This window comes from Nicotiana tabacum, chromosome 10 (genome assembly GCF_000715075.1).
Source record: "Nicotiana tabacum cultivar K326 chromosome 10, ASM71507v2, whole genome shotgun sequence".
NCBI lineage: Eukaryota > Viridiplantae > Streptophyta > Magnoliopsida > Solanales > Solanaceae > Nicotiana > Nicotiana tabacum.
Genome location: NC_134089.1, coordinates 83,741,081 through 83,765,454, shown reverse-complemented (window position 1 = coordinate 83,765,454; position 24,374 = coordinate 83,741,081). Strand labels below are relative to the sequence as shown.

At 37.9% G+C, this 24,374-nt stretch overlaps 1 protein-coding gene and 1 long non-coding RNA gene across 3 annotated transcripts; one reads left to right on the top strand and one right to left on the bottom strand.

Annotated features, from left to right (window-relative positions):
• Positions 1 to 1,243: 1,243 nt before the first annotated feature.
• Positions 1,244 to 6,422, top strand: LOC107829909 (uncharacterized). Its single transcript, XM_016657382.2, has 4 exons — positions 1,244 to 1,661; positions 1,946 to 2,006; positions 2,111 to 2,255; positions 5,893 to 6,422. Exons 1-4 carry the CDS (start codon positions 1,442 to 1,444, stop codon positions 6,139 to 6,141), a joined length of 675 nt encoding a protein of 224 aa, XP_016512868.1. The 5' UTR covers positions 1,244 to 1,441; the 3' UTR covers positions 6,142 to 6,422.
• Positions 6,423 to 9,073: 2,651 nt separating this feature from the next.
• Positions 9,074 to 11,155, bottom strand: LOC107829910 (uncharacterized). 2 transcript variants are annotated; one of them, XR_001658036.2, is made up of 4 exons: positions 10,974 to 11,155; positions 10,509 to 10,563; positions 9,775 to 9,904; positions 9,074 to 9,417 (listed from the first exon to the last, which is right to left on the bottom strand). It is a non-coding gene; the product is annotated as an uncharacterized LOC107829910 (long non-coding RNA). The 2 variants fall into 2 exon arrangements; XR_001658037.2 differs by lacking the exon at positions 10,509 to 10,563.
• Positions 11,156 to 24,374: the final 13,219 nt, after the last annotated feature.

The following is a 24,374-nucleotide window of genomic DNA, read 5'->3' as shown; positions in this document are numbered from 1 at the left end:
ACGATATAAAATTATATGAAGTTAGTACTTTATAATAAGAAATCAGATTAACTTATTCAAACTAAAAGGATGGTTAATCAATTTTGCTAAGTGGATAGAAAATAATACTTAGTTTTAAAATCTTAAATAATAGACACTTTTTAAGAAGGAATTATAATAAATTTTACAGATTCAAACTAAAGTAATGCTAGGACACTTCAATAAACGGAAGGAAAAATGTGCTTGATTCAATGGTCGTAAAGAATAAATTTGGAAGATAGTAAATCTAAACAACAAACATGTGTAATTATTTCAAATATCCAAGTATAATATATGTAAGTTTTTCTTTGAAGCATACTGTAAAAGTTTGTCATTAAAACTTCTAAATACTATACATAAGAACTTAAACCATTGCAGATTAACGCAGATTCAATGGAAGTTATTCACTATTTTACTGATAATAATATTACTTACTCTAATGTTTTGAAAGAATATGGTAGGTCATTGATGATGTGATTTGGGGGAGTTAAGATCAGCCACTCCTATTGGGAACAAAACAGGGTCGCCGATCTACTAGCTAAGAAGGAGCAACAAAGCAACTTTTTGGGGATGCAGAAGTTCCTCCTATGTTTACTTACGAAGCGCTAAGATTAGATCTACTAGGAGCTACTTTTGCTAGGAATATTTTCATAAATATTTCTAATGACCATAGCTACAAGTGACCTAGCTACAATGTAACGACCCTATTTTTTATTTAGTTAATACGTACATATTAAGGGTCGTTTGGTATGAGGTATAAGTAGATATAGTGCTGATATAAAATTTTATACCACTTTAATACTTTGTTTAGTTAGCAAACCTGGTATAAGTTATCCCAACATTAAAATTAGTACCAGAATAACTTATACCTTATAGGGGGTGAGGTAATTAGTGTCTGGATAACTTATACCTTCTTCTTAGAAATTATGCAATTGTTATTTTTAATATAACATACCAAACAGTGGATAAAAAATAATCCCAGGATAACTAATCCCAGCATAACTTATTCCAGCATAAGTCATATTCAAACCAAACGACCTCTTATCTTTCTTATCAAAAAAAAAAAATACTGTAAAAGATTTTGTATCAATAGAAAGAAATATTTATTCATTATTTCCAATACTGGCCTCCCTTTTGGATACAAAAAAAAAAAAAAAAACTTGAAATATTTGCATTGGATGAGGCTCCCTGCTTTTTTAACATGTTCAACATCCCCATTGTCACCAATTGTTGTTAGCTCCGCCTCTGCTCCACACTTCACTCTCATCTCTCACCTTTCTTCTCTCAGCCAATCTTCACGCTTAAATTCCTCAAACCCTCCACTTCGTTATTCTCGCCCCCCCCCCCACCAAGGCACCAACCCCTCCCCATCTTCAAATAATTCCTAAACCTCTCTTTCTTCCTTCACACACACACACACACAATGGCTTCTACAGCTTTGTCACAATCTCTCTTCTCCACTCTCAGTTCTCATAGAAACCTTGAGAATGGCTCACTTCCTTTGAAAAGATCAATGCTCAAACAATCACTTGTTGTCTCAAGATCACATTCCTTGAAAACCCATTTCAAGAATAGCTTCATCACCAACTGTGCCTCTCCTGAAAATGATGCAACTTCCAAATCTGAAACCCCAATTGAATTGAGTATGCATTTGCCCGCCCCATTCTTTCTTATCTGTTTTGATTGAGTATGAAAAAGATTGGTTTAGTATTGTTCTTTGTGAGTGTTTAAATTTAGTTTTCAGGAACCTTGATGCTGGAATTGGTGTGAAAGAATTGGTTTCGTGTCTCGAGATTTTTGTTTTGTTTTTAGGAAGAAAGTAAACAAAACGTGTTTGGACAAGAAAATAGAAAGAAAAAACAAAAACTGTTTGAGAACGAAATATATTGCTTCTAATGTTAAAGTTTGGATCTTGGTTTATTTGTAGGGTACCCAGCATTTCCTACTGTGATGGATATCAATCAGATTCGTGAGATTTTACCCCATCGGTACAGAATTCGACTCTGTTGCAAGCATTATTTAAAGTTCTTTGTTTGAATATATATATGTATGTATTGTATGGGGTTACTGATATGAGTTGCATGAATTTCAGTTTTCCATTTCTACTAGTGGATAGAGTGATTGAATACAATCCGGGAGTGTCAGCTGTGGCTATAAAGAATGTGACAATTAACGATAACTTTTTTCCTGGTCATTTCCCTGAGAGACCAATCATGCCTGGTGTCCTCATGGTTGAGGTATATATCTCATTCACTTCTCATTCCATGATTGATAATGGATATATGCTTTAACATTGGTTGGAAGTTTCACTTTTTGAAGTCTATTCATATTGAATGTTAAAAAAAGTAGAGATCCTTCTTCAGATTTTATGTTTGCTTATTTCTAATTTTTAGCGCCACTTATTATGATGTTATATGTTAAATTAACCGCATTTGCAAACGGAAAACTTCAAGTAGTTCATGATTCAGCAAAAGCAATCTTTTATGTGCAGTTTATTCAGAAAATAGGATAAAGTGGCTTCACTATACAAAGCTAGCTAGACAAAGTCATAATATAGTTAATTTCAAGGTGTAGTTTACACAAAATTGATGAAATTTGTCGATCTCTCAGTCTTCAAACTTGAATACTTTTTCACTAGCATTTCAGAAATTTTTACTGAGTGAAAGTAATTATGTTCTTTTTTCACCTTGATTTTTTTCTAATCATGGTGAAAGGTGGACGAAAGATGAAACTAATCCTCAAATTTAAAAGAGAAGTAAAACAGCTAAATGGGGTGCTTGCTATGCCTGTGAATTCACCTAATAAAAATGAAGAAACTGTCACTAATCTTCTTATTATGACCACATTGTCTTATCTAGGGGAATCTCTAGTCATTTCTATTAGATTGGAGTCAAGTGAAATGCTATCTAAGATGTTGACACATATACGTGTTTAAGAGCATTTTATGTTCTTAAGTAGTTTATGGGACCATTTTTGTTGGCTATAATCCTCTAGCCAACGTACAAACTCAATTAACATCGCTTTTGAAAAATAATTAGAAAGATTGCTAGGTTATTTTGGGGGATAATACATAGATACCTCTTTGAACTTGTCCTGAATTTTCAGGTACACACTTAAGATTTGCGGGCAACCCTTGTTCTTGTTCAAATTGTATCTATTACCACCTTGGTTGTTGACAACAGCGAAAGTGCATTCGAGCACGTGAGAAGCCAAAAGCAAGTTAGAAAATACAGCCTCTTTAACTCGTGAGCTGCAATTGACTTAAATTAAAAGTCTCCTCCTCTTAAAATCCTTTCTCCTAAAAATGTAGCCTCTTTAACTCACACTTACTCTCTCTCTTCCTCGTCACTATCCATCTCCACCAACAACTACAACCTCTCCTCCTTTCATCTCTCTTTGACCCAAAACCATCTATTCACTCTTAACTTTCTTTCGTTTCCAAACAACAAGGGTTCTTCAAAATTACCCATCACTCCTGGGTTCAAAATTTTCCATTCCGCAGGTCCACATTCTTCTTTTTTATGACTTTGGTATTTTGGTCAACTTGTGCGCACCTCGACTATTCTATCGGGTGCTAGCTTGCGTACCTCGACTATTCCACTAGGTACCTGCTACCTCCATCAGTGCAGGCAGATGGGGGAAATTATATTTTTCCTTTGCTAGAATTTGGACCTAAGACCTCACGTTCTCCCCTCACTTCATTAACCGCTTGGTCACACCCTTGGGTAGGTCCATATTCATTTTTCTTATTGCATTGTCAGATTTCCCTCTGTTGCAGTATGTCCTCCATGTTGGCTACTCTAACAGCTTCTCTTTTTTCTCTGTTTTCTTACCAAATTCCAGCACAAGTCCTTCAATAGTTTCATATAACATCTCGGGCTTATAGTAACTATTAAGAGCTATGCAGCACAACCCAAAGTTCATAAAGAAGGGAGGGAGGGGGACTGTAGAGAAGCCATGAACACAATCCCCCATGCCATCTAAAGCTTTCTGCTTTGTGCCACACAATAGTACCACACCCCCTCTTTTTCACTCTCTTTCTTGCTTTACCAACCTCAATTTCCACGGCGAAGGCCCCATTTTCAAACTACAAATAGGCAATATTAAACTATAGGCTTTTGGCTAAATCCAAGGTATCAGCACGATCCACGGTGGTGGTGCTAATACCTCTAAGTACCAATTGTGTGCTCTTGCTTTAAAGGGGCAAAGATGCTATGTTCCTGTCTTCTGATATGGCTTTCTATATCTGAAGAAGGTTAGGCAAATTGCCTAAGAGAAGGTGAGCAATTCCACAACACTAGACAATTGGTAAAAGTCTATCAATTTTAAGGTTTGTTAGTATGTGTGCTTGTTCTTTTTTTTTTTTTTTTGGGGGGGGGGAGGGGGAGGGGTAGGAGACGGATAGAGAGCATAACGAAATGTGAAAAATGAAAAAAATATATTATGTGACAAATCAGGTGGCAGCAACTGCCAGGGTCTTATTTGTTAGTATATGTCACGTGGCTTGTTAGGATGGTAGGACATACAGTTTAAACAAGAACAGCAGGATAATAGGTCTCCCATAAAATTTAAGTGAGTAGTCAGCATTTCGGGACAAGTTGAGTTTATGTATCATATCATCCCTTGTTTCGGGATTTCAAAGTACTGAGACCATGTTGCAGTACGTGATAAAGTGTAGATGATTAGTGCTAGGAGATATATGGTTATTTAATCATATCATAACAGTGAAAAAACAAGCTATAGGTGTAGCGCTATGAGGAATGATATAGAAAGAAGATCAAAACAATTGACCACTGCGCTAATTTATTGCATGAAGAAGATAGCCCAGCTACACTTTTTGCGTGATGGCTAAGTTGTGTTTACATACTCAGTGTTTAACAACAGTCTGCTGTGTTCTTTGTGATTTTGGGCGGTTGAAGCTTTTAGAACCATATTTGTAAACATATGTACGTGTCGAGAACTTAGTAGTTGTATTTATACAAACTCCTTATTTGTAACAATGGCTGCTACACTTCCTGGAAACCTTTAGCAGCAAAGCTTCGTGGGCATGATGTTGTCCCAGATGAGTGTAACAATGTCCAGATATTTTTGGAATTTTAATATTACTATAAGAAGAATTTCTGTAACTATTAAATACTGCAGCTCCTCTTTAGTTCTTCTGGTAGTGGTTAGCATGTACTTTTCTATTGGTTCTTAGGCGCCTGTATGACTGTTAGTTTGGTGAGTAAATAGCGGTTGTGTCAACTCCATATTCCTCGTGATAAATATTACAATCTACTCCTGTCAGGAACCTTCAGCTAGAGCTTCAAGGTCTTAATGTTATCATATCAAAGATAATATGTGATTCTATAAATGTCAATGAGGAATGCACCGATAAAAAAAAAGATATGTGATTCTATTATATTGATATTTTTGTCCTCTGATAAAAAATTCTTTTTATTCACTAATGCAGCTTGAATCCATTGCATTTTGCACCCTTAAAGTGTATCCTTTTTTGTGATTTGCACACTGTCGTTATTTAAACCCTAACCTCTTTATTTCCTTGCAAAACAAGAAAACCACCATTTTTATAAAATTTTCATGAGGGCTAAATAGGAAATAAATAGAGATTAAACAAAAAGACATTGGTCTGGTTTCCAAAGCAAAAGACCAGTCATAGTTATTTTCTCTTTGCTTCATCACCTAAAGCATATCGACAAGCACAAGACCGAAGTAAAAGACCAGTCACAATTATCTTCTCTTTCCTTCATCTCACCTAAAATGGACAAGCTCATTTCCTCCCTTTACTTTGTTCTTTGGTTGCCTCACTTTTGTTGCTGCAAGGTGTTGTTTCGTTATTAGATTCTGATGGGTGTCCATTTATGATTAATTTAGGCAATGGCACAAGTTGGCGGCATAGTTATGCTGCAACCTGAAGTGGGAGGCTCCCGGGAGAATTTCTTTTTTGCTGGAGTAGACAAAGTGAGGTTCAGGAAGCCAGTGGTGGCTGGAGATACTTTGGTAATGAGAATGACACTGATCAAGCTGCAAAAACGTTTTGGAATAGCGAAAATGGAAGGCAAGGCATATGTAGGAGAGGATGTGGTTTGTGAGGGTGAGTTCTTGATGGCTATGGGCAGTTAATGCTCTGCTACTATATTAGTTGTTGGAATTTCTGGCACTTTGATTAGTTTTTCCATCTCTTCCATCCCCGAATCTAATAGATTCCTTTTCATATGAGGCTTTTGGTGTCTTTTCTTTCCAAATTAAACTATAAATTGTATACATTCAGTATTGAATGCCAGTTTTCTGTATCTGAGTGTAGAAAATACTAATCAGAGTAGCCTCGGCCTTATATTCTCATTTTATGTTGTGTTGCGAGGATTTCTACTACAAGAAATATCAATTTTTTTAATTTGTTGGGCTATTTCAAGCATGATTCTCGAATCAAATTCTTCTAGTGACATTCGAATGCTTGAAATTTTTGGAATTCATTTCTCTGTCTGTTCTTACAGTAAATTACATAATCATCCTAGCTGTTACAAAATTCTTAAATCTGAAAATTAAAATAGAGGTTACATAATTATATTGTTATTATTATTATTATTATAAAAGAGTTTGAAACAAATTGAGATGAATGAAGTACTATATGCTTATGATTTAGGAGCCATTCGGGGTCAATTAAGTTGCCGCCACCTTTTTAACAGCAACAATCCAAAACTTCTTGGCAGTTGTCACCAGCACGTTCTGGCATTGGTTGACATTCTAATAAATGGAGCACGTGAAATTAAAATTCCCATGCTTCTTGGTTAGTTCTTGGGGATCCAAAGTACACGCTTGAAAAAGACTTCGAAATTTCATTTTCTAGGTTTATGATGGCGTAGGGCTCAGTTTTGTGCCTTTGTCCGTCTATGGACTGGTTTACTGACTTTACTCGTAGCTTCAAAGACTCGTACACATTATCTTCTCTGGGCTTCGGTGATCATAAATACTCGGATCATATAAATTACACGTAGTTAATCTCTAAATTAGTCCGTAAATGGTGAGGAGTCATGTGAAACTTAGTTCAAAGGAGATACTGTTGGATGCGAGTGAACAAAGTCTCATATAAAAAGTAGAAAAGAAAAATGACCTACTTATAAGGAGTTAGATACTTTTAATAGTGTGAGACTTTTTGAAAAAACTGTACGGACTGTGCCCAAAACTAACAATATCACACCATATTAAAAGTATTTTTAGGTCGTTTGACCCCAACAACTGAAATGCAAAACTGTGGTAAAAATTGCACGGGGCGCCCTATTTGGTCGCCCCCATTTAACCTATACTCATTTTTAAAAAAACTTTTAACTTGTACCCACTTTTTAAATAACTTCAGCCCCCTTTCTCCTCCTCCTCCTCCTCCTCCTTCTTCTTTTTCTTCTGCTGTTGTTGGTGCAGATTATTTAAAAACAAATTATAATTGTTGCGTCAGTAAGATACAAAGTAGCGGTCTGGACCGCTGAACATAGAGATATCGAAAATACATTATCCAGCATTAATAGCAAGTTACAGAGTTTTATTTAACAAACACTATATACAACACTAATTGATTTGTCTAATCTACAAAGATTATTGCCGTTACCCCAAAGATTTTAACAAACTAGCAAGTTGTTTGATGGATGGATCCCCAGCTTATTTGATCAGATCCTATTCTAAAGCTAGCTTCCAAAGAGCTGAAGTTCAACAGTTACAAAATAAAAATTTCAGCTATAGAGCTGAAGTTCGCCAGTTAAAAAAAAACAAAAACTTCAGCTCTAGAGCTGAAGTTCGCGAGTTACAAAACAAAAACTTCAGCTCTAGAGCTGAAGTTCGCCAGTAACAAAAACAAAAACTTCGCCAGTTACAAAACAAAAACTTCAGATCTAGAGCTGAACTTCAGACCCGGCTACTAGAATGCTGAAGTTTTGCGTGATTGCCTTTGCTACTTCAGCCCCGTATGCTGAAGTTATGTGAAAAAGCGGGTACGCTTGCAATTCTTTTTGCAAAGCCGGCACAAGTTAAAACGTGACACAAAAAACGGATATAAATGCAAATGCCCCAAAACTGTGCCATGTGGATCCAAATCAAAAGGCTGTTATTGCTTATTGGGATACCTTCCACTTGCAGCTGACCCATAGAGTAGAACAGAATATCAGAAAGTGATTATATTCTTACTCATCAATCATGATGATTTTGCGGAGAACAAAAATACAAGGATTATATTGAGCCATTTTCATGATGATTGTGGGGATGGACTAGAAAAATATTTAAAAATGTGACTTACTTGAATTTTTATTATGGAATTGCATTCAATATTTATCCTAATTTGCCCTATTAAATTTTGTTGAATAAATACATAGTCTAAAACGTAATGATGAAACTTGAGGGGTCGTATCATGATATAACGGTTAACTAACTTTACTTTGATGAAATGTGAGAAATAAAATGGTTTTAGAAACTGATCATCTCTCAATGGCAACTCACATTATTCTAGCAGAAACATAAAAGAAAAGAATGGCAACTCACTTTAAGTATATTGCGCGAATTATATACTTTCCCGATTCTAATGTTATGATTAAGACTAGTGAATTTACCGCGCGAAAAAAAAAAATTATTGAAATTTTTATAAACAATGCATATTTGGCTTTATTCATACGTTAATTAACAACTTCGGTTTAGTTAGATCATATACAGAAAATTAATCTTAAAACTACTAAAGAAACAAATAAATAAAGTATTATTAATCGTATATTTGAAGATCATATTTGTATTAATGACATTCAAACTTTCAGATTGGCAACAAAGAACCATTCGAAAAGAGCAACGTCAACAAAATTGAAAATTTTGGTATTGAAGTCTTGTTCTTGGAGGGTATATGCTTATTATTTGAAACAAAGTATGCTATTTATAATAGAGAAAAAACAATATATATATATATATATATATATATATATATATATATATATATATATTATTTGAATGTTGTATGAATTTATTTTATAGTAAAAAAAACCCATGGATATGAAGGAGTAACTTTTATTATATTGCCTAATTCCTAAGCATCAATAATTTAATTACCTCCCTTAATAAGAATTCACCCAACCTATTGGTTAGATTAAAAACTTAAGTCCCTACCATTTATCCTGTTTTTGTAGCACCTTTTGCAGTTGGAATGTTTTTTTAAAATTTATTTTTCAACTCTAAGTTTTCAATGCATTAATAGTAGTAATACAAAATATAACATTGCAAAATGGCAAAATATGATCCTCTGCTTTGCTCTGTAAGTGATTTTCCCTTTCTGTCTTCAAAGATGACTGATGTTTGGTAAAACGTCTACGAATGGCCCTGGTCTTCAAAGTACTTCTTGTAGTTATACACTTTTCTCAGTGTTGTCTTCTGCTTCTGTGAATTAGAGTAAAAAGAAGAGTTTTTCAAATACTTGCTTACTTGGGAGTCGCTTGGTATGAGGGATAAGGTGGGATAAGATGTGGGATTAAATTTATACCGTATTTGATTGGCGGTATAAATTTATCCTGGAATATCCAACCAAACACGGTATAAATTTAATCCCAGACTTAATCCATAATATCCCATCTTATCCCACCTCCCATATGGTATAAATCACAGAACATTCTATAAATGATTGATTAACAAACTATGAAAGGAGTAAAATATACCATTCAGTCAACCAATGATCCTAATGGACTGTATCGGATGGTTTACAAAATATAGACGATATATGACAGATTAGATGCATACCTTATGAAAAATGCTCCAAGGATAGCTAAATGGGGACACCGGGAGAATTAGAATAATAAATTGCCAGTGATATACTTCTTCTCCGAGTTTGTTTTCATTCTCAAGTTTTTTTTTTCCTACGGGTTATTGCCTGGAGATAGAAAACTAAATGTGACTTCAATTTCACATAACATTAACAGATACTGACTCAAATTCACAGAATATTCTACAAATGATTGATTAACAAACTATTAGTGGATTACCATTCAGTCAATCAATGCTCTAGATTGACTATACAGCAAGGTTTACAAAATATAGACGATATATGACAGGTTGGATCAGTGGCGAAGCCACATAGTCATAATGTCATCAATTGACCACCTTTCGCCGAAAAATTACAATGTGTATTTAGGTAAAATATTATGTTTAGAGGTATATAACATATATTGAACCTTTATAAAGAATTTTTTCCACTTCTTTTAAATTTGAATACCCCTGAAAAAATTCCTAGTTTCGCCACTAGGTTGGAGGTATACTAACGAAAAATGATTCAAGAATAGCTAAATGGGGACAACTGGAAAGTTTGTATAATAAATTATTAGTGATAATAATCATGCTATAACTAATTTTTTCACAAACTCATATGGCTAAAAAGAAAAGCACGTAAATTGGAGCTGAAGCATTGTGGTTTTGTATCAATTAAGAATGAAATCTTGATTGGTGAAAAACGAAGAAAAATTTAACTATTTCAATACCTGGAACAATAGAGACTGTTTTCAAAGCCTTAGGCTTGTCTCTGACATCTTAGAACTGAACAAAGTGAAAAGAAAACCCCCGCAAATAAATCAAATCTTCACCAAATAGATTGTAAAAAACTGTAGGAACAATCAAACATAGCATGACGGGTAATATAAAAGATTCAAATACCAATTAGCGCTAATAAAATGAAAAGCTAATCAACCACCACAAAAGTTATGTGGAAAGAATGTTGGAGATAATGAAAACTAAAAAGTCCAATACCCAAACAGAATAAAAAGCAACAGTTAAAAATTTTGTGAAATATTGCAGAAGTTGAATAACAAAAAGACAAAATCTTTAATATTAAAATAGGAAATAAATAATAATAGAGATACATTCATCTTGCAGTTAGAATGCAGAGAAAACAAAATTAAACATGAAAGAGAATAACTATATTCCAAAATTATAACAAAAGGATTTACCTTGAGAATTGAGAGAAACAACTTCTTTGTGGCAATTTTGAAAAGAAAAGTACTAAAAAATAGAGGACGAAGAGCAAGCAAGTACGACAATTAAGAGTGAGAGACTGTTATGAAGGAATTTAAGGAGAAGCCACTATTGGGGTTTTTCCTCTGTAGTAAATTCTATGGTTACAAAAAGACGGAAAGACATGACTGTTTGTTTTTCAAGAGGAAATTATTTTTTCTTTATTAAAAAAGACAAAACTCTAAGACAAAAGATAAATAAAAACCTGAGAGATGTCACGTCATATTTGTATTTCCCAGCTTTATATAATTACTAATGAAATTTTCCGCGCTTCACACGGTCATAAAAAATATCACTAAATAAAAAAAAGAAAAAGAAAAATAACGACATATAACGGATGAGAGAGATAATTTTTTTAATTAATATGGATATAAAAGATAATTCTCTATATTGATAAATTATATACTTAGCATTTTAATTAGAATTAGATTTTAGGTTACTGCATTTTTCCCTGATTTTCTTTTTAAAAGAAAATAAAAGAGAAAGAATTTTTAAGAAAAAAATTTCACTTACATATATTATAATAAATGAGGAGAAAGTGAGAGGTTGATACATGACTTTTTAAGTACAATTATATATTAGAGGCATGTAAATAGATTATTCTTCATTAGATAGTAAAACATCGACTTTGCTAAAATTTCTCATATACAAATAACAAAAATATGAAATAAAAGTAAAGAACTAATAACGAAAAGAAAATAAAACAAAACAAAAGAAATGTGTGGAAATTGCAGTGTATTCTTTTTTCTATTCCTTCTTGTTATACCATTTTTAGCCTTCATCTTTGTCGTTTCTTTTCTATTCATTAGTTTCTCTCTCATATTCTCCATTCCAAGGAGAACATAGTACTTCACTTCAGAATACTTGCTCAATTATTTGTATCCTTTTAGCAAAAACAAAAAGTTTTTTTTTGTTTTACTAATAATAGGCAATTCAAAGAAGAAATCAAAACATAACTTTCAAAAAGAAAGATAATTATTACAATACTTCAAAAGAATCAAAAGTTATAACGTAAACCAAATAATTTAAATTTTGTCGTACATATAATACGTGTTCCAATCATCGAATAAAATAACTACTTTACTTTATAAAAATCAAAAGTAGAAATGAAGTAGAAAATAATTTCTATTTTACAAGAAACAACACATGCCGATGGCTCGACAAAGAAGAACCTGCGCTTGCTCTGTGACTTTTAGCTCTAACACTTTTTACTCGCTAAAAGAAATAAGAAGTGTTATCAAAATATCCAATGAAGAGCGTATCTGAACGTTTAAAATTTATCCCTTTTACACAATGAGCTGTTATTGGTTAGTAGTTAGTAGACTTAAAACAAAGTTTAACTCATAAGTAATTAATTTGAGTCTAAACGAAAATACAAACTTGCGGCAAACAAAAGTTCATAGAAAATAAAGCGAAAGAGAACACATGAGAAAGTAAATAGAGAAGGAAAAGATGCAACTTGAGACCTTAATCTTAAGAAAATAGAAGAAAATAGAAATGCAAAATAAGCATATAATTTTTCGTGTTCTTGTCGACACCCACTCCCGCAATATCGATCATTATTCAAAAGCCTTCTTCCTCAAGCCAAACTAAAACATGAATCGAATGTTATAGTAAATATGACAACACTACTATTTCAGGTAAACAATAGAAAAGATAGTCTTGGGTAGGGGTCTCGTGAAACAAAGTTATGAATTTATATAGGAAATAATAGATGAATACCATAAGGTATTTTAATTTTTAAATTAAATATTTGGCGGTTATGAATATGAAAAGTATGGGAGTTATGGATATTATTAAAAATAGAGGTTAAGGTATTATGTTATGAAAATGAGAGAAATGAAGGGGAAGATTAAAAATATGAGATAAGTTATTATAGACTTACACATTAAATTTTTGGAGGTTATGAATATGAAAGGGATTGGAGTTATTGAGACTATTAAAAGTATAGGTTATGAAGATAAAGAGTTGTGAGTTATGAAAATAATTTTTTTAATTTTATTATAAAATAAATTGAAAAAGTGATGAAAAATCGCAAAAAAAGGAGAAAAAAGATAAATATATTTACTGGCATAAGAGAGGTGCCGCCTCACTTTCTTATTGCCCACTTTTATATAAATATATAGATCTAGATTGTAGTAACAGAGTTTAAAACCAAAATATTATAGAAGCAAAGAAATAACTCAATAAACAAAATAGAAAATAATTTTGAGCTCACAAGTAATTGCTTGTATGTTCTTAAGGAATTTAATTCACTCACAGTTGTCCAAGTATACAGATTAATTCTTTCCATGACAGAACGGAAACTATATTATAAAAGCGACACTTCAATTTACAGAACTTTAGCGAACTCAACAAACGAGCAAATCCCACTTAACATTTATGTTAGTAGGGGTGAGTATCAGTCGGTTCGGTTTGGTTGTGTGTAACGACCCGGCCAGTCGTTTCATGAGTTACCGGTCCGTTTCTCTCGTGTCTTCTTCTTATTGCTTTGTTTATCGGTTCTATATGTGATCGGGTTGGTTGGCTCGGGTTCGGAGAGGTTTTGAGAAGGTTTGAGACACTTAGTCTCTTTTGAGGAAGCTTAAGTTGGAAAAGTCAACCGGATGTTGACTTATGTGTTAAAGGGATCAGATGTGAGTTCCGATGGTTCGGATAGCTTCGGGAGGTGATTTGGGACTTAAGAGCGTGATCAGAATGTGTTTTGGAGGTCCGAAGTAGATTTAGGCTTGAATTGGCGAAATTGGAATTTTGGCGTTTTTCGGTTGACAGGTGAGATTTTCACATAGGGGTCGAAATGAAATTTCGGAAGTTGCAGTAGGTCCGTTGTGTCATTTGGGATGTGTGTGAAAAATTTTAGGTCATTCGGACGGGGTTTGATAGACTTTTTGATCGAAAGCGAAATTTAGAAGATTTTGGAATTCTTAGGCTTGAATTTGATGCGAATTTGGTGTTTTGATGTTTTTTGAGCGTTCTGAAGATTGGAACAAGTTTGAATAATGTTATGGGATATGTTGACATATTTGGTTGAGGTCCCGGGGGTCTCGGGTGAGTTTCGGGTGGTCAATCAGACCATTTCAAGTTGTTGAAAGTTGTAGAAACTGCTCTGTATGTGTCGCAGACTTTTAGCCTTCGCGTTCGCGAGTGGTCCCTTGTGTTCGCGAAGGGTTAGGCTGGGAGGCTGTGAAGTTGGCCTTCACGTTTACAAAGGAGGTCCCGCGATCGCGAAAGGTTGAGGCTCGAGGTCATCGCATTCGCGAGGTTATGCCGCGTTTGCGTAGAGGAAAGTTGAGCAGCTGGGTTCAGGTTGGTTTGTTCTTCGCGTTCGCAGATGGGGAGTCGCGTTTGCGGTGAGTAAGGGAGATAAGTCTTCGCGTTCGCGAGCTGGGAGTCACGATCGTGATGAAGGAAATTTTGGTCAACGTCAGTTTGTGCTTCGCGAACGCGAGGCTTTGACCGCGTTCGCAAAGAAGGATTTGAATGTCTGGGCAGAATATTTAAATAGTCATTGTCCGCGCTTTTGGGGCTAACTTTCACCATTTTTGGGCGATTTTGAGTAAGGCCAAAGGCCTGTATTGTGAGGTATGATTATGAGGCCGAGGACGTGATATTGTACGCCACGGGGTGGCTTGTTGATATGAGGCCGAGAGCCTATTGATTATGCCACGAGATGGATTGATATTGCGCTTGGGCCGTAAGGGGCCTCTCCCAGAGTCTGTATACCCCCAGTGAGCGCGGGTACCCATTGTGATATGAGATATAGCCCGAGGGGCTGGTGTTGTTCCATGATATTGCCCGAGGGGCGGATTCTATTGACATTGTGCCCAAGGGGCGGATTTTATGTGTTTATCTGTTCTAGCTACTTTTCATTTAACTGTTTAACTATTAAAAAGGCGTTTTAAAGAAGCTTCTTCTGAACTAAGGTGTCTTTATATGTTTTCACTGTTTCATTGCTTTTACTGGTTTTATACTGCTTCTTTATAGCATGTTGATGTGGTTTTACGTGATTTCTTATCGCTCAGTCTTCATTTATTATTATTACTCATTGAGTTGGAGTATTCACTTTAGTCCCTGCACCTTGTGTGCAGATTCAAGCATTTTGGATCCCGCTAGCGAGTGTTGATTTCTTCCAGCTCAAGCGGATTTGGAGATTCACTAGGTAGTTGCTCGGCGTTCGCAGCCCAGTGCTTCTCCCCCTATCTTATTTACTCCGTTTTAGTTCTGTAATAGACTATGTAGACTTTTCCTGTCTTTATTCTAATTTGTCTTATTCACCTTTACTTTGGGGTTATTATTATGTTAAAGACTTAATTTGTATTATTTTAACTGCTTAAAATGATTTGGGTATGTGTCGGCTAGACTTGTGTTCACGAGAGGCGCCATCATGACCGGGTCCGGGTTTAGGGTCGTGACAAGTTGGTATCAGAGCCTAGGTTACATAGGTTTCACGAGTCATGAGTAGGTTTAGTAGAGTTTCGCGGATCGGTACGGAGACGTCTGTATTTATCCTCGAGAGGCTGCAGAACTCTTAGGAAAAATTTCATATTCTTGAAACTCTTGTCGTGTGAATCTGTTGATCCTAGTACTAAACTTCTGTTATTCTATTCTCTCACAGATGGTGAGGACACGCGCTATCGGTCAGGATGGATGACTCACTAATACCACCAGCTGTGGCCACTAGAGGCCGAGGACGCGATCGTGGTCGCGGTAGGGGTGTGGCCCGCACAGCAGCTAGGGCAGCACCTACAGATCCACCAGCCGTCCTAGTTCAGGATCAGGTCCCAGTTGTGGACGCTCCAGCAGCATCAACCCAGGCACCAGTTGAGCCCATTGTGATTTCGAGTCTTCACGAGGCCTTAGCTCAGATTCTATCAGTATGCACTGGCCTAGCTCAAGCGGTCTTAGTTACTACAGCCGCAACTACTTCTCAAGACGGGGGAGGCACTCAGACTCCCACCGCTCGCATAGCTGAGTAGGTCGTGCAGGGACTTCAGACACCGGGAGCACATCCAGCCCAGTCGGTTGCATCTTCTCAGCACTATGTAGCTCCTGCCATGCCAGAAGACGATTAGCGTAGGTTGGAGAGGTTTGGTAGACTTCAGCCTCCGACTTTCACTGGTGCAGAGGGCGAGGATGCCCAGGGTTTCTTGGACAAGTGTCAGAGGATTCTTCGCACAATGGATATTCTGGAGACCAGCGAGGTCACTTTCACTACTTTTCAGTTTTCTGGAGCTGCCTTCACTTGGTGGGAGGCGTATAAGAGGCGTAGGCATGTTGGTGCAGCACCCCTTACTTGGCAACATTTCTCCGTTCTCTTTCTGGAGAAGTATGTGCCGCAGTCTCGTAAAGAGGAGCTACGCAGGCAGTTTGAGTGGTTGCGTCAAAGAGAGATGACTATGACGCAGTATGAGATGAGGTTCTACGAGTTAGCTCATCATGCTATTTGGTTGGTTCCGACAGATAGAGAGAGGATTAAGAGGTTTGTGGATGGCCTCACTTATCAGCTTCGTATTCTCATGACCAGGGAGAGGGTGTCTGGTGCTACTTTTGAGGAGGTTGTTGACATTGCTCGTGAGATTGAGTCAGTTCATTGCCAGGAGCGATATGAGAGGGAGGCCAAGAGGCCTCGAGGATCTGGTAGTTATGGTGGTGCTCCTTCGAGAGGTCAGTTTCAGCACGGCAGAGGTCACCCATTCAAGCATGCTCAGCTAGCTCGCCCAGGTTATCGTGAGGCGTCATCGGATAATGGTTCTCACAGTTCTCATCAGGGCAAGTCATCACTTAGTGCCTTTCCCGCTCAGAGTTCATCCCGTGCTCCATCAATTCAGGGCTCTTCTATGCCAGGTGTATCTGCTAGTCATTCCGGTGCTAGGGGTTCCCTTTAGTCCCCGTCTCCAACACCCGGGAGTTGCTATGAGTGTGGAGAGATGGGTCATATATAGAGGCAGTGTCCTCGTCGTCTTGCAGGTTCATCTAAGTAGAGGAGTCATACATCGGCTTCGGCGCCAGTTACTTCACTACCACCTGCCCAGCCAACTAGGGGTGGATGTCAGTCAGCTAGGGGTCGCCCTAGAGGGGGAGGTCGATTACGTGGCGGTCAGGCCCATTTCTATGCACTTCTAGCTAGACTCGATGCTATTGCTTCTGATGCTGTTATCACAGGTATTGTCTCAATCTGCCATAGAGATGCTTCTGTATTATTTGATCCCGGTTCCACTTATTCTTATGTGTCATTATACTTTGCTCGTTATTTGGATATGCCCTGTGAGTCTCTTATTTCACCTATTTATGTATCTACTCCGGTGGGCGATACTGTTGTTGTAGACCGTGTGTACCGGTCATGTGTGGTGACTATTGGGGGTCTGAAGTCCCGAGTGGATCTCTTATTATTATGTGTGGTGGATTTTGATGTTATTTTGGGCATGGATTGGCTATCTCTGTATCGTGCTATTTTGGACTGTCATGCTATGACAATGACATTGGCTATACCAGGTGTGCCACGATTGAGTGGTGAGGTTTGACTAATTATATTCCCAGTAGAGTAATCTCATTCTTGAAGGCCCAGCGTATGGTTGGGAAGGGTTGTCTTTCGTATCTAGCCTTTGTGAGGGATGTCGGTGTAGAGACTCCCAATATTGATTCTGTTCCAGTTGTGAGGGAGTTTTCTGATGTGTTTCCTGCAGACCTGTCGGGCATGCCACCGGACAAGGATATTGATTTTGGTATTGACCTGGTGCCGGGAACTCAACTCATTTCTATTCTATCGTATCATATGGCACCAGTGGAGTTGAAGGAGTTAAATGAGCAGCTTCAAGAACTCCTTGATAAGGGGTTCATTCGGCCTAGTGTGTCGTCTTGGGGTGCGTCGGTTCTATTTGTAAAGAAGAAGGATGACACTATGAGGATGTGCATTGATTATAGGCAGTTGAACAAAGTAACAATTAAGAACAAGTATCCTTTGCCTCGCATTGATGATTTATTCGACCAGCTTCAAGGAGCGAGAGTGTTTTTCAAGATTGATCTCCGTTCAGGTTATCACCAGTTGAAAATCAGGGACTCGGGTATTCTTAAGACAACTTTCAGGACCCGATATGGTCATTATGAGTTCTTGGTGATGTCTTTTGGGCTGACCAATGCCCCGGAAACATTCATGCATTTGATGAACAATGTGTTCCGGCCTTATCTCGACTCGTTTGTCATAGTTTTCAGTAATGATATTCTGGTGTATTCACGTAGTCAAGAGGAGCACGCAGATCATTTGGGAGTTGTGTTGCAGAGATTGAGGGAGGAGAAGCTTTATGCAAAGTTCTCCAAGTGTGAGTTTTGGCTCAGTTCAGTGTCTTTCTTGGGGCACGTGGTGTCCAGCGAGGGTATTTAGGTTGATCCGAAGAAGATATAGGCAGTTCAGAGTTGGCCCAGACCGTCCTTAGCCATAGAAATTCGCAGCTTTCTTGGTTTGGCGGGTTATTACCACCGGTTTGTTAATGGGTTCTCATCTATCGCATCGCCCTTGACCAAGTTGACTCAGAAGGGTGCTTCATTTGTATGGTCGGATGAGTGTGAGGAGAGCTTTCAGAAGCTCAAGACAACCTTGACTACAACTCCAGTGTTAGTTTTGCCATCAATTTCAGGTTTATATACCGTGTATTGTGAAGCTTAGAGAGTTGTTATTGGGTCTGTATTGATGTAGGAGGGTAGATTTATTGCTTATGCTTCTCGTTAGTTAAAGCCCCATGAGAAGAACTACCCCGTTCATGATTTAGAGTTGGCTGCCATTGTTCACGCGTTGAAAATTTGGAGGCATTACTTGTATGGTGTGTCTTGTGAGGTGTTTACATATCATCGTAGCCTCCAGCACTTGTCAAACTGAAGGATCTCAATTTGAGGCAGCGGAGATGATTGGAGTTGCTAAAGGATTATGATATCACTATATTGTACCATCCGGGGAAGGCCAATGTGGTGGTCGATGCTTTGAGATGAAATGTAGTACGTATGGAGAGTTTGACATATATTCCAGTTGGGGAGAGACCTCTTGCAGTTGATGTTCAGGCCTTGGCCAATCGGTTTTGAGGTTGGATATTTCGGTGCCCAGTCGGGTATTGGCTTGTGTGATTTCTCGGTCTTCTTTATATGATTGCATCAGGGAGCGCCAGTATGATGATCCTCATTTACTTGTCCTTAAGGACAGAGTTAAACACGATGATGCCAGAGATGTGACTATTGGTGATGATGGGGTATTGAGGATGCAAGGCCAGATATGTGTGCCCAATGTAGATGGGCTTCGGGAGATGATTTTGGAGGAGGCCCATAGCTTGCAGTATTCCATTCATCCGGGCGCCGCGAAGATGTATCAGGATCCGAGACAGCATTATTGGTGGAGGAGAATGAAGAAGGACATTGTGGGATTTTTAGCTAGGTGTCTCAATTGTCAGCAGGTGAAATGTAAGCATCAGAGACCCGGTTGCTTGCTTCAGCAGATGGATATTCCAGAGTGGAAGTGGGAGCGGATCGCCATGGACTTTGTAGTTGGACTCCCACGGACTTTGAAGAAGTTCGATGTTATTTGGGTGATTGTGGATCGGCTGACCAAGTCCGTGCACTTCATTCCTATGTGTACTACATATTCTTCCGAGCGGTTGGCAGAGATCTATATCCGGGAGATTGTTCGTTTGCATGGTGTCCCAGTTTCCATCATTTCAGATAGGGGCACTGAGTTTACTTCGCAGTTTTGGAGGTTTGTGCAGCGAGAGTTGGGTACTCAGGTTGAGTTGAGCACAACGTTTTACCCTTAGATGGACAGGCAGTCCGAGTGCACTATTCAGATATTAGATGACATGTTGCATGCTTGTGTCATTGATTGCAGAGGGTCATGGGATCAGTTTCTACCGCTTGCAGAGTTTGCTTATAACAACAGCTACCAATCGAGTATTCAGATGGCTCCATATGAGACTTTGTATGTGAGGCGGTGTAGATCTCTAGTTGGTTGGTTTGAGACGGGGGAGGCTAGGCTATTGGGGACAGACTTGGTGCAGGATGCTTTAGAAAAGGTGAAGGTAATTCAGAAGAGGCTTCGTACAGCGCAGTCGAGACAAAAGAGTTATGCTGACAGAAAGGTTCGGGATGTGTCCTACATGGTTGGTGAGAAGGTCCTGTTGAAGGTTTCACCCATGAAGGGTGTTATGAGATTTGGGAAGACGGGTAAATTGAGTCATCAGTTCATTGGGCCTTTTGAGGTGCTTCGGAGGATTGGGGAGGTGGCTTATGAGCTTGCTTTGCCACCTATCTTGTCGAGTGTGCATCCGGTATTTCATGTTTCTATGCTTCAGAAGTATATTGGGGATCCGTCTCATGTTATGGATTTTGGTACGGTTCAGTTAGATGATGATTTGACTTATGATGTGGAGCCAGTAGCTATTTTGGGGAGTCAGGTTTGAAAGTTGAAATCAAAGGATATATCTTCAATGAAAGTGCAGTGGAGAGGTCGGCCCGTGGAGGAGGATACCTGGGAGACCGAGCAGGAGATGCGGAGCAGATATCCTCACCTGTTTGAGGCTTCAGGTATGTTTCTTGAATAGTTCGAGGACGAATGTTTGTTTAAGAGAGGGAGGATGTAACGACCCAGCCGGTCGTTTCATAAGTTACCACTCCATTTCCCCTATTTCTGCTTCTTATTGCTTTGTTTATCGGTTCTATATGTGATCGGGTTGGTTGGCTCGGGTTCGGAGAGGTTTTGAGAAGGTTTGAGACACTTAGTCTCTTTTGAGGAAGCTTAATTTGGAAAAGCTAACTGGATGTTGACATATGTGTTAATGGGCTCGGATGTGAGTTCCGATGGTTCGGATAGCTTCGGGAGGTGATTTGGGACTTAGGAGTGTGATCGGAATGTATTCTGGAGGTACGGAGCAGATTTAGGATTGAATTGGCGAAATTGAAATTTTGGCGTTTTCCGGTTGATAGGTGAGATTTTGATATATGGGTCGGAATGGAATTTCGGAAGTTGCAGTAGGTCCGTTGTGTCATTTGGATGTGTGTGATAAATTTCAGGTCATTCGGAAGTGGTTTGATAGATTTTTTGATCGAAAGCAGAATTTAGAAGATTTTGGAATTCTTAGGCTTGAATCCGATACGAATTTGGTGTTTTGATATTGTTTTGAGCATTCCGAAGAATGGAACAAGTTTGAATGATGTTATGGGATATGTTGGCATGTTTGATTGAGGTCCCGGGGGCCTCGGGTGGTCAATCAGACCATTTCAAACTCGGGTGGTCGCGAGGTTATGCCATATTCGCGTAGAGGAAAGTTGAGCAGCGAGGCTCATGTTGGTTTGTTCTTCGCGTTCGCAGATGGGGAGTCGTGTTCGCGGTGAGTAATGGAGCTAAGTCCTCGTGTTCGTGAGTTGGGAGTCATAATCGCGATGAAGGAAATTTTGGTCAACATCAGTTGTGCTTCACGAACGCGAGGCTTTGACCGCGTTCGCGAAGAAGGATTTGAATGCCTGGGCAGAATTTTTAAATAGCCATTATCCGCGATTTTAGGGCTAACTTTCACCATTTTTGGGCGATTTTGAAGCTTTTTGAAGAGGATTGAAGAGGGATTCAAGGGGGAACACTTGGAGGTAAGATTTATTGACTTAATAATCGATCCTAATGTGAATTCTACCTAATTAATCATGAAATTTAAGCCTAATATTGAAGAACTAGGGCTTGTAATTAGAGACCTAGAATTTGGGATTTGAGGGATCATTTGTGGTTGGATTTTGGTGATTTTTATATGAATGAACTCGGGGAGTAATAAGAAGTCTATTGATGTAATTTTTATCGGAATTCGAGACGTGGGCCCGGGGGTCGGGTTTGGCCAACTTCGTGATTTGTGTTGTAATTTGATTTCTTTCGAGCGGGCTTTGTTCCCTTAGCATTTTTTGATGGTTTTGCACTGATTTTGGTTATATTTGGAGCATTCGGAGGCCAATTCGAGAGGCAAAGACATCGCGGGCTAGAGTTTAGACCGGATTGAGGTGAGTAATGATTGTAAATGTTGTCTTGAGGGTATGAAACCCCGGATTTTACATCGTTGTGCTATACTGAGGTGACGCACATGCTAGATGATGAGTGTGGGGTCGTACACCGTTGGGGATTGTGACTTAGTCCATCCCGAATGACTGTTTTACCGTGTATTTGACTGAAAACTGATTGCTATCATCATGTTTTGGGCTGAATGCCATATTTGGCCTCGTGCTAACTATTTGGACCTTTAGGGATTTTTACTGATATTTCCTCACTGTTTTAACTTTATACTTGTACTCAGTCATGCTATATTCTACTGTTTTCATAACTCAGCCATGTTTACTCTATTTTAACACATTAAATGATATTCTAAATGATAATTTAAGTTGAGCATCATGTTTTACTATTGCCCGAGTGGCTTATAAGATTCTGACTGAGTAAGGCCTAGGGCATGTATTGTGAGGATACACTGATTTATGATTATGAGGCCGAGAACCTGAGATTGTACGTCACGAGGTGGCTTATTGATATGAGGCCGAGAGCCTATTGATTATGCCACGAGATGGCTTGATATTGCGCTTGGGCCGTAAGGGGCCCCTCCCAGAGTCTGTATACCCCCAGTGAGCGCGGGTACCCATTGTGATATGAGATATAGCCCGAGGGGCTGGTGTTGATCCATGATATTGCCCGAGGGGCGGATTCTGTTGACATTGTGCCCGAGTGGTGAATTTTATGTAGATGCTTTTCATTTAACTGTTTAACTATTAAAAAGGTGTTTTAAAGAAGCTTCTTCTGAACTAAGGCGTCTTTATATGTTTTCACTGTTTCATTGCTTTTACTAGTTTTACACTGCTTCTTTATAGCATGTTGATATGGTTTTGCGTGATTTCTTATCGCTCAGTCTTCATTTATTATTATTACTCACTGAGTTGAAGTACTCACTTTACTCCCTGCACTCTGTGTGCAGATTCAGGCGCTTCGAGTCCCGCTAGCGAGTGTTGATTTCTTCCAGCTCAGGCGAATTTGGAGATTCACTAGGTAGATGCTCGGCGTTCGCAGCCCAGTGCTTCTCCCCTATCTTATTTACTCTGTTTTAGTTCTATAATAGACTATGTATACTTTTCATGTCTTTATTCGGATAGTAGATGCTCATGACTGGTGATACCCCGATGTCGGGCTATGTCTATTCCGCAAATTTGTCTTATTCACCTTTACTTTGGGGTTATTATTATGTTAAAGACTTAATTTTTATTATTTTAACTGCTTAAAATGATTTGGGTGCGTGTTGGCTGGCCTTGTCTTCACGAGAGACGCCATCACGACCGGATCCGGGTTTAGGGTCGTGACATTGTGAATGTTATCGGTTCGGCATATCGGTTATTGGTTTATAAATATGCTAAACCGATAACCGAACCGATAATATATCGGTTATCGGGTATCGGTTAATCAGTTATCGATCCTTATCGGTTCGGTTGTCGGTTTATCCGATAAGAATAAAATATATCCAAAAAATTCATGTTTTTATTATAGAAATCGTGATCATATTGTTAAAAGAAAGAAGCTGAATTTTTTCTCTTAAGAAAAGAGGGATTAAATTTCAACTTTAGAAAAGAAAACTTTCTTTACATTTGAATATCTCAATGAATTATCTCCAGTTTCAAAGTTATATAAGTTAGTAGGAGTAAGGAATAAAACATTCAACAATCTAATCTTACTAACTATCTCCTGCCGGCAGACATAATTCACAAGAAAATAATAAAATCCTAATCTTGTAAATACTAAAGAATCAATGCAACAAAAGAAACCAATAGAAAAACTAAAAATCTAAACAATTAATTCTTTAACGTTTAAAACTAAAAATCTTAATTGAAGAATTAAGATGAGAAATTCAGAAAAGTTTAAAACTTACTCTAAGGATTAAGGTTTGAAGATGAAGAGTAACTGCCGAGAGAATTGAGAGAATGAAGCAATAAAGTGGCTTTATATACTTAGTGGGTAAAATTATAATTTTGTTAAAACTTATTGGGTTATCGGTTAAACCGTTAATAAAATCGGGCAAACCGACACCTGAACCAATAACCTAATAGTCAAATAATATTAAACCGTTATCGAACTATTTACCCAATAACCCGATATCGATAATCCAATAGTATTTTATTGGTTCGGACTATCGGTTATACCCGATATATGCCCGGCCCTATATGTTAGTTTGGAAAAATAATGCAACAACATAGAAAAGAGGGGAGAGATTTTTAAATTTTTCATTTTTGAAAAATGAGGCAAAGCCTCTCAATTTATAAACATAAATTTATAAATAAAGAAAGAGTGAAATGGA

Bases quoted from the DNA above. Each gene is read 5' to 3' on its own strand.
- LOC107829909 (XM_016657382.2), top strand. From the start codon at position 1,442: ATGGCTTCTACAGCTTTGTCACAATCTCTCTTCTCCACTCTCAGTTCT. The intron at 2,007-2,110 runs GTACAGAATTCG...CATGAATTTCAG, and splicing joins CGTGAGATTTTACCCCATCG to TTTTCCATTTCTACTAGTGG. The intron at 2,256-5,892 runs GTATATATCTCA...TGATTAATTTAG, and splicing joins CTGGTGTCCTCATGGTTGAG to GCAATGGCACAAGTTGGCGG.